This window comes from Poecilia latipinna, unplaced genomic scaffold, assembly GCF_001443285.1.
Source record: "Poecilia latipinna isolate Pla-1442-1.1 unplaced genomic scaffold, P_latipinna-1.0 Scaffold457, whole genome shotgun sequence".
Taxonomy (NCBI): Eukaryota; Metazoa; Chordata; class Actinopteri; order Cyprinodontiformes; family Poeciliidae; genus Poecilia; species Poecilia latipinna.
This window is the reverse complement of record NW_015113073.1, coordinates 244,910-255,939: the sequence shown is the minus strand read 5'-3', so window position 1 is coordinate 255,939 and position 11,030 is coordinate 244,910. Positions and strand designations below refer to the sequence as shown.

The following is an 11,030-nucleotide window of genomic DNA, read 5'->3' as shown; positions in this document are numbered from 1 at the left end:
CGGAAGCCTGGGGCGTGAAAGAGGTAAAAAAACATTTTTCAAAAAAAAAAAAAAAAAAAAAAAAAAAAAACAAGAGGATGAGCATGTAATCATTAGGAGGAGCATATGAGGGATCTAGTCTATAGGATATCCTTACCCATAATGTGTTAGATCAGACAGAGAAGGTAAATTGTGCAACTCTAGTATAACTGACAGCCTCTATTGGAGGCAGAGGCTCTAGTTCATTGCATAATCTGTAAGGCATCTAAATCTGTGCCACCTTTCAAGTGATCTGGGACATACTCACTGCTGTCAGATGACTGATAAAAATTTACTTTAGTAAAAACGTCCTGAAAACATGCATAAAAGAATTCAAAAGCCAATGCATAAAGAAGTCAGAGCACAAAAAAAACGTTAAGGCATTGTTAAAACAAAATACAAAAAAAGAGCACAAATGTTAAAGCAAAAGCTGAGACAAAAAGGCAAAGGAGTTACTGAAAGAATACTGAAAAAATACGACCGACCAGTACTTTAGAACAGTTCTATCATATTTCCCACACGTCTCCAGCAATTTCACATTTCTGGTCTTGTAGTAGAGGTTGGCTATGTGGAGACGTCCATGTCAGGTACATGTTAAATTATATAATAAATGATTTAATAGCATGATATAATGATATCCTCTGCTTTACATTCTCTCAGAAGAGTGGTTAAATTCAGTTTTAACTACGTACAACTGCTGGTTGTGAAACAACTTTGACCTAATGGTCTTGCCGTAGAAGCGCAGTTAGCGTGTAAAAGCTAAAAACTGGCACTTAAAATAAAAACAGCTATTTCTTCCGTCAGGAAAATATATGTCTGATTATTTCACTATGGTTAGTTAGTATTTGCTTGTAATGTCTATATTGAGACCAATGCTAAGCATTAGCAATGAATTGGATCTTCCATTTATTTTCAATTAGCATTATGCTAGCAGCCTTCATGTTACCTTTTGCACCATTACTCAACACATTAGCTGTGCTAGGATAGTAATATGAATATATACTAAAACATGGGGCATGCATACATGCATGTTATTTGCATATTTGTTTACTATAAAGCAGGAAGCAGGATTTTTCTTTTATTAAAACACTGTTCATCTACCAACCAATAATAATAATAACAACAACCTGTAACTTAAGTAAATATGTTTCTAAGGTTTACATCACTAATGCTGACAATAATTCAAGTTATTACAATTTATTTACTGCTCCATTAGTCTATAGTAAGTAAAGAAATATCTTCTGATTATTTTTTATACATGTTCTGAGGATATGCTGTAATTCCAGCAGCTTGTTGCACATCCACAGCTTTGTACGGATGCAGTCTCCTGGTGCTGAAATCTTGACAGGTCTGGACACCTTCAAGTAAAGGCTGAAAGCAGCTTGAGGCAAGACTGCCAAAACAAGGAGAAGACAGCTGGCGAGATGCTCTGGTCTCTCATCTTTCCCCGATAGCCAGGCCAAAAAGGCCTGGAATACGATTTTTTGAGCTCACGGTTCTCTGCATCAAACAGTGTAAAAAGGTTGGATGCTATATTTTTCCCCCATAATGTGTGAAAATCCATGTGTATCAAAAATTATTTGATTGCACTTAAAAGACAATCTCAGTTTTTCTAATTAAGGAGTAGATCTCAGCAGAATTTTCACTCATGTTGCTTAGGTGACAAGAAAGTTAGGAACTTCTACTCTGTGGGTTCTCTCTGATTGCACAGTTGTGCATTCTCACATCAGCAGCTGCAAGATAACACATAAGAGTTTTGGGAGTTCTTTTAGCATCTTGCTGCCAGCTTTCAAGATGAAAGTTCTTAGATGGTCAAAGTTGGATGTTAGCAGTAGTTTTGAAAATAGTAAAACATTTTTATACGCTGCAAAGACTGATTAAATTCTTTCTAAGAGCTATTTAAATTACTCTCAATGATAAGCTTTACACATTTCTTTCTGATGGCTTCAGTCTGCTCTTTTCATCACCCAAAATGTTCCCTAACTAAATGTCTTAGGTTTAAGCAGGACAACAAAGAAAAAAAAAATGGCAGTGCACAAACTTATTCCACTCTATAAATTATTATTTTTTGTTACACTCATATTTTTTGAGAAGTGAGAATTGATTTGACTAGGTTAACATTAAAGTGATGCAAAATGTTAGCAAATCAAGTTCATGCTTCCTGAAGTGGAACTAATGTGAAAGTAGGCTTTTCCATACCATCCTGAACTGTGACTGCACAATACTGTGAAAACATCGCAGTAAAAAACTTTATGAGCATTTACATTTGTTTTTCTCTTTATTGCTTTGTGGTACTTTTACTTGTAGAGCCTAATGTTCTGCCTTTTTTTCTTCCTTATTCTTCTCTTTTTAAGGATGCAGACCATCACACAATAGATATGTTCTTGTGTTTATAGATGGTGTATATTTAGGCTTTTATGTGTATTTATGCAGCTTTACGCAAAGAAAAATTACAACATAATAATGCTGAATAGGTCAATTACCCAGACAATTAAATTAAAAGGGTATCACAAGTTCACAAACTTGCAGTTTCTATTCTCACTATAGCCTATTTCTTAATAATAACTAAATTCCTATGAATTAATAAATAAATACTAAAGATCCCCAACAGCAGATTCAGTGTTAGATGGTCAGTAACAACATCAGAATCAAAAGACATCTGGCATATGTGCCTCACAACTGATTCAGTGTGATTGGTTGCATCAATGTACCTTATAACCTGGACCGAGCTGATGAATGGCAAAGATCTGAGCCGGGTTGAGAGCTTCACTGAAAACATAGATGGCTCCAAGCTGGCCACAGAAGACTCTGTTTGCGTCTGCCGTCTCTGATGAACCCAGAAAGCACTTGTCATAGCTCTGGAAAAAAAAAAAAAGAGAAGCAATTTAACCATAATGTATTTAATAACATCAAGGTGCAGTGTCAGGTTTTTTTCTTGCATCTTATACATTTTTCATTTTCACTGAAAGAGCCTTAGCTATCTGGAGGATGGAGGAAAACAGGAGAACTTGTGATGGCTGTTGGTTTTTAATCTCTTCTCCACCAACTTCACTATCACCTTCTTCTATGTGTTCTTCTTCGGTCCACTCGCCCCTCAGCAGCTACATCCTTTTAATACCCCTTATCACAATGAGATCTGTCCTGCTCCGCTGTTTAAAAATGATGACATACGTTTTATCTCCAGCCTTCAAGAGAAAACACACTGATAGGATCAGTGCATTTTGAGACCTGTTCCTTCACCTCCCTGGAGTGTTGTTTTTTTTTTTTTTTGATGAGCTGCACAAACCTTGTGCACAAACTAAAACACTTTGCCTCAAGGCCAGGAAATGTGTGTTCTCCACCCCTACGGTTACAGCAGCAAAAGTTGAAAACCTCCGAGGAAGGAAGCATGAAGGGTCACAGAGAGGTCAGGCTACCTGTCCCCTGCTAAATGGGAAAGTTGGAAGTTGGAGTTTGGGCGAGTTGGGCTGGAAAAGAGCCCAAGGGCAACTCTCCTGCAGCTGGCAAGCGCAGAGGGCACACCTCAAATGTTTGCCAAGATCACAACATGAGGGAAAGCTTGAAGTAAAGCCAAACCAATACTCGATTTCAGAGCTTTATCAGAGATTTATCAGAGGCACTTCTTTGAAAGTTAAAGATAATTTGTGTAAGACTGTTTCTTTGGCTGCTATTAAAAGAAATCTAGTCATGCAAAAGTGTGTTCTATGATATTAAACAAAATTAACCGTGTACTTACATCATTAGTGTTGACATGCCATGCCATGTCGCCGTAGGAGACCAGCTGGCCGTTGACATAGCAGCGGATCTCTGAGTTTCTCCAGCGATTATAGATATGGACGATGCTGATCATGTACCACTGAAAAAAAAAATAACACATGAAACAGTTAGTGTGTTTTGCAAGAGGGCTGTGAAATATCACTTAATGATATCTGGTCATCATTTAGGAGGCATTTATTCACTCCAATTTGAGTGATATATTAGAAAGAACACAAGATACTAAATATTGTCTGGAAATACTAGTATTTTCCAAACTATTTTCTTTTCCATGCTCGTCTAACCTGGAAAACACAGAAATAACCCCATTAGTCATTGCTCTGCGTTTGCTTTTTGTCCTGTGTGCTCATTTCTGTCTTTTTCAGCAGTAAGGAACCTTACTGCTGAAATCCTCATACCAAAGCATGTCTGTGACTAGGACCTGTTAAAAATGACTACAATTTGTTCAATTCTTTCAGCAAGTGGGGCTAAAATTCTGCCAGGTTAATGAGGGAGCAAATGTCCATGCAAACATTCCCCCCTCCCCAGCACACACATTAACCCATGCACCAGCCTGACAAACGATGGTGACATACAAATTGATCAACTGGAACCACTGGGAACTTTGTTAGGCTGCGCCGGGAATCCATTGGGTCAGCAAATCCTGCAGAAGGCCATCTCGTCAACTGAATGTGCGCTTGTTTCCGTGCACACGCAAGGACTTTGTGTGGGTGTTTGTGTTTAAGACAGCAGCAAACTGCTGACAGCGTGGCAGAGAGGGCCTTAATTGACAGACCTTATCAAGGCTTATCAACATTCGCAGCGAGTGCAGAGAGAGATGGGAGGGAGAGAGAGCAGCGGTGCACTCCTGCCGCTGCCTAATCGAACAAGTGGCACAGGATTTCCAGACTGCGTGTTTCCTTACCTTACGTGGCTGGAAATCGTATTTTACACAGTGCTGGAAGCCTTTTCCTTTGGACTTCAGGGATGTCACGATGAGACAGTTTCCCACAAAGTGAGCAGAGTAGCCGATTCCTTTACTCGTGCGAAAACTGTGGAGAAATTAGAGAGATTAATTTTTGTCTTTTTTGTTGTTTTAAGTTCAACAAAAAAGAGAAAGTTGGGGAAAAAAAGCAAGAAACTGAAAACATTTCAAATAAAATATACAATGAATGTGTATGAATTTCTAGAATTTATGTATTATATGCAATGCTGTGGAAAGGTATTGTTTCCTTAAAGATTTATTCTGTTTTCGCTTTTGTTGTTATCTTTAGATAATCTAAATAATATATAACCAATTAAGCTATGACTAAATTGGAAATAAATATTTTAATAAAAAGTTGTACACGTAAATTCATGAATTAACTCATTACACGCATTGTTTGGTTTAATTTCACCAGCTACACCCACAGAATAGAACCTGCCTAGGCCAAAATATCTCAAATAAAAATAAAAACAAAACATGTGCCCCAATCTAAAGAAATTTAAAAACAAATCAGAAACAAAGACACTGACAGCTGTCAGTCGTTAAAAGGGTTAAAAAGATTTTGGAACTCCAGCAAATTACAGTGCAAGCCATAATCCACAAGTGGAGAAAACGTGAAGGGGAACTTTCCCCTAAAACGCCGAGCCTACCAAAGATACACCAAGAAAGAAATGATAAGAAACCCTCTGGTGTGACAGAATCACAACAAATTCAGCAAGCAGTAGTGGTCCAAAGAGTCTCCACGGGGACGTACAATACTCATTGCTAGTTATTAAAAATTTCCCAATATCTTGAAGAGGGAGGTGTTCACATAAACAAGACTAATACACAATACTACCAAAGAGGAGACGACAAACATCAAGCTAACTAACGAGGCTTTTTGCTCAGCTTAGAACATACGGATGAAGCATCTATACGAGTGCAGGTTGTAAACACGGTTTACAGGATGAAAGTTGACAGGTATGATGTTCACGGTCCAGGTATTGATTTATATATTAAATTGCTCCACTGGATATGTCTGCTTGTAGATAAAGATGTCCAGCTGACCAAAGCACAGAGTGCAGTGAAGTGTGACTTAACGGTTCTAAACAGCTGGGTGAGGCGTCTAACTAAATATCGTCTCCGTAATCGGGGACAGGTTGAAAAGTGGCAACAAGATGTTTTCCTGCATGAGCAGAAAAACAAGTTTCCAAAAAATTTAAACCAAGGCTTTTCAGATTATTTCATCTGAATTTAGAATTAGAAGAGAAAGATGTTGCAGTGGTTACCACCAAGACAGTTCTTAGTTTTAGACGGCAACTACTTTTTTTATCTTTATCCAATTAGTTTGATTTGATATGAAACATTAAAGTGCAACAAAGCAAAAATCAGAACAAACATTTTTAAGAGGGGAAACAAATATTTAGGACCAACACCACCCACACATCTTATTTTTTTAAGCCAGTGACAGACAACTGATTTTCCAAACTTTTTCTTTTTCTTGCAAGAGCACCATGGGTCGCAGATTACAATTTGTTAACGTTACTAATCCCTTTTCCCTTCATTTGTCCCCCGTAATATTTATCTTCCCACTCTCGTTACATCCACGTACAGCGCAGTTTCACAGCTAAGACACATTCCTCTCCTAAAATAGGCCCAGAAGGATCACACGCGCAGCAAAGCCGGAGAGCAAATATAAATCCCTCTCGAGCGAATCCCCGGTATGCATTAGGAGCGCGTTAAAGTGCGTTATCGTGGTCGTCATGCAGCTGCATGGGCCGCTGACAAACATGCTGCTTGAGTAGCAGCTGCATCTGGGGGAGGATGATAAGACCCGGGCCAGAACAGAGGAGGACGTCCTCCCTCTCTCACTCAGTGCTTGCCATGACAACCTGACAAACGGTTACTAAGGAAACAGGATTACATCCTAACACTTTACATGATTAGAGCTCATCTCTGCGATGGTATCCTTCCTTCAGGAACCTCCTGGTTCATTTTCTTTAGTTTCTCGGTGGTAACGGGCAATTGACTTTTCTGTGGAGGGTTTCGGTGAATGAGGATGCTGCTAGTTAGCATCACAGATACAAGAGGAGGAGGGTAGATGTCCAGAAAAGAAGCTCAATTAAATAAAAGGTCAAAACTAATGAAGCTGTACACTGGCTAACATCTTGCTCTTACAACACCAACAGTGAGGCGAGCGGAGTCCATAACTGCACAGCAGCCAGAACCAATCGACAAACCGTACACTCAACACGGAGTGTCTTGACATTTAAAGTTTTGTTCCAAATCAATAATCTATGTAATTATTACCTCACTATTTATGACATACCGTTATCTCACTCAAGTGTCACAATTTGGAGACCTTAAATCCAAGCATTCTGCTTCAGAAACACAAACTGGTTGAGCTTCATATATAAGATCTTCTATTCATGTTTCACCCTAGATTGTATTGTGAAAATTATTTAAGTCTAACACATCAAGAAATATACCTACCTGTCAGCTCACATGGAGCATCTGAGCTAATACTCAATCTAATGCTAATAGATTAGAGAGGAGCTTTCCAGAAAATTGTCAATCTTATCCAAAAATTCAGCAGAGATGCTAATTGCAATTACTGCAAACACACATAATGTTCAAAGCAAAGATTTATACGTTTTGTCAGCTAATGAACATACTGGATTAGCATAAAAAATTCACCATCACAGATTTATGTTATCTCCCTTGTCAGCTGAAATGTTTGTTTCTTACTACATATATCAGCGTTGTAGATCATTGAGTAAGTTGCTCACCAATATTATTGTATACTTTGTAACTAATGATATAGGGCTATTTTGTTCTATTATATTCTAAAGCTTTCCTTTTAGTTGGTTGCAATGATTTTTTTATTTTTTTATTTTTTTAATTTCTGCTAAGTTATCACGTTGCACAACATTAGCAAACCATTGTGGCTCAGTTTTATCATAATCTGCCATGATTCTCGAATTGTATTTTTTGGATCCAAATAAAATCCACAACCATCAGATTATTTCTCCGCCCCTAATTCAGGTACCTGTTAATTTTTTTTTTACAGATATATTATACTTATCATAGATACTTCACCAGGTCTCATAGTGTATAATAAACTGACAGGATCATGCTGATACGTCACATAAACAGCAGACAAAAACTAAATAAAACATGTATCCCACTGCAGAAATACCTGAGCATGTTTGAAATATGTTTTATACCTACTGAGACAAAATTACCATTAGGTCAATGCAGTGCCTTGCAAATGTTTCCATCCTCCTTGAACATTGTCTCATTTTGTCATATTGCAACCACAAACATCGACGTTACAGAGGTTTTATTTTAGAGGCCAATTTTTTTTTCTTCTGCTTCACAATTATGCACAATTTTGCTTTGGTCTATCACAGAAAACAAAAGACATGCAACAAATCAAAATGCTGTTATAAGACGAAATATGACACAATTCAAATTTATTCAGAGTGACCAAAAGTTCATGTGATGCAAGCCCAAGCAACTTTATTAGCCCGATAAAAAGTTTAAGAAGCTTCATATAAATTTAGGAAAAACATGCAAGAAACTTTATCTTTTTGACTTCTTTATGTTTGAGTATTTCTATTTTTATTTTGCAATGAAATGTGTTGAGACCACATTTGTTGTAAATTGGTGCTACATAGTTAAATTGAAGCTTTTCAATTGTCTAAAATTGTCCCCAACTGTCTGAGAATTTATTCATATTTAATCATTGTCCTCCAAACTGCAACAGAATGAAACGAAATGCACAAAGAAAGAAGTTAGTTCAACACTAACAGAAGTCTGTTAGTGGTAACGGCAATAATAATTGTCCTTGGTATAGTGGCTATTAAACTAGATCATTTCTGAACTAAGCCAGACAGAAATGAAAGTTTTTTGCATAAATTTTAAACAAATCTATTCGCGTTCATTAGGAAGTCAAAGAGCTGGGTTAAGTAATGACACCAAATTATAAATGGCTTGATTAGACAACTTGTGAATCCCTGCAAAAGCATCTTTCAGGTAAAGGTAGAAATTCTATCAAAGATATAAAAGTATTGTTTTGGGTTTTGAGCTTGACTTGACTTTTTTCAACAATTTATTTCATGCTGTTTTTAGTTGCTATATGACAAATGAGATCAAACAGGTTGGATGTTCAAACTCAGGCTTTCTTCAGTTGTAGTTCATTAGTAGTGAGATAGGAAAATGGAAGAAAATGAATTAGAAGTTGCACTTAATGATCTCTACAAGTCAAAATAATCACTGCAACAGAGTTCTTAGGCTTTCTAGTCTTTTTCTGGTTCCAAGTGAAGCCAGTATCTCTATTTGCAATACTCTCATCTTTTGTTGAAGAGCAAGAATGAACTGAACTAAAATATGTCAACTACTTTTGATGATGTGAAGAAATCAGACAATTTCTGCTTTGTGGAGCATCTTTCCCTCAGCAAACCTTCTTTCAGATTGGACACAATAACTGATCCAGCTTCTTCATTCAGCTGCAGGCTTTTTCATTATTTGATGCTTGAATCCTCAACAACAGAGGCCAGTTAGTGCAAAAAGAGTCATCACTTAAAGCAGTTTTTTTCTTATGAGCATAGAGGATTGTAGAAAATCAATTATCTGAGATTGTAAAAGGACAATCGCAGAAAATATAATACAAGCATATAAATGTTCTTTGATCTTTCATTGCGAGCAAGCTCATTTGTAAATATGTTAGAAAAAACAATGATGTAATACTATGAGCCTACTAAAAAAGAGGCAAGAGTAAATTTTAGATTTTTAAAGCCATTCATTTTCAAAGATTTCTTTTTTTTTTTTTTACCAAGTAAATAAAAGATTTCCTTTAGCTCCAGTCCAAGTACAGGGTGCTAAACTCACCAGTAGAGGTATGGTTTGTCTTTGTCCACATTGATGTTGTTGAGTGGATCTTGTCTGAACCAAGTGTTGATGGTAAATCCGTTTTGGTACGGCCACTTGGCAATTGGTGGCAATGCTATAGCCTGGTGGGGAATAAGCACATCAGAGTTTACATCAACTACAGGCGCCTGTTGAAAGGCTGTCTCTATGAGATGTAAAAAAAATAAATAAAATAAAAACTAAACCATAATAAATAAATGTAATTTTTTTCCGCTTTAATATAAAATATACCCTGAAAAAAATAATAGAGACAAAGACAAAGGCATATGAGGAAACAAGGTAAACAAAAAACAAAAATGGGGCCAAAATCTGGTCACATTAACATATACACCTTTAAATGAATCAGTTTTCTTTGGTACAGACCTGATATTATTGATAATGAGTCTGATTAATTAATTTTGGTAGAAATATATAGAAGTATGCATCTTTGACCGAGTGGTCAAACCTGCATTTAATTGTAGTTGTCTGCTAAAAAGGTAAAACTGAAGAATGGTTTTATTCTTCATCAGTACACCGAGTTGAAGGCAACAGCTACGTCAACTAAACTAAGACTGGATCAATGAGAGAAAAAAAATGTACATTATGGAACGGCCTATTTAAATAGGGTCATGTACAATTTTTAATTTCCACCATGCCTTTAGTATTATTATTGGATATTCATCATCTACTTTTGGTGGAATAAAACAACTGCAAACATGCTGATGTTACACATAAATTGGGGGAACTACTTTTTAGCTGTGTAGGGGCAGAAAGAATTTGTATGCGTCCTACCGCTGCACTGCGTCCAGGGAAGTTGAAGAAGGTGTCGGGACCGTGCCTCTGAGGCATCTGGTTCAGCACAGACAACAGCTTGACAGCATGTCTTGGCTAGGAGAGGAGACGAGAAAGTAAGTCGTTATTACATGAAAAATGCTGTGCATCAGAGGGACAGTACAGAAAGACTTTTAAAAAAATGTTTAAAAAAAAGAGGAAAAAAAGAAAAACCACTCTGTGGCTTCACAGCTCTACCACAACCATCCCAGATCAATAAGTCTTCAATCACCGGCTCCCTCCCCCGATAACAACCCCTCAATACCATGGCGCCCCTTAATCGATCTGTCCCCAGAGAGGACTGCTGAGGGAGGAGGAATTGGAATGGACGGGGAAACAGGGGCAAAGTGGATGGGCTGACAATAGCTTTTGGACAGCAGAGGTACCGTGAAATGGCTGAGGGTATGGACCACTGGTCAGACAACAGAGGTGGCTGATGGTGGTTGTGCATGAGCTTCACCAAAGGATCGATTAATGAGGAAGCAAAAAGGCATTACAGACGGAACTCAGTAGCTTAGAACAGTGTTTTTCAACCTTTTTTGAGCCAAGGAAC

The 11,030-nt window shown here is 37.4% G+C and overlaps 1 protein-coding gene across 4 annotated transcripts in view; it reads right to left on the bottom strand.

Moving 5' to 3' along the window:
* Positions 1–11,030, bottom strand: part of nbeaa (neurobeachin a) — a 123,800-nt gene that overhangs the window by 62,963 nt on the left and 49,807 nt on the right. For all 4 annotated transcript variants that reach the window (XM_015038910.1, XM_015038911.1, XM_015038913.1 and 1 more), the window contains exons 4-8: positions 10,439–10,534; positions 9,629–9,750; positions 4,697–4,823; positions 3,755–3,874; positions 2,730–2,876 (exon numbers count right to left, since the gene is read on the bottom strand). In XM_015038910.1, coding sequence (XP_014894396.1) covers positions 2,730–2,876; positions 3,755–3,874; positions 4,697–4,823; positions 9,629–9,750; positions 10,439–10,534 — 612 coding nt within the window. The remainder of the gene's footprint in view (positions 1–2,729; positions 2,877–3,754; positions 3,875–4,696; positions 4,824–9,628; positions 9,751–10,438; positions 10,535–11,030) is intronic.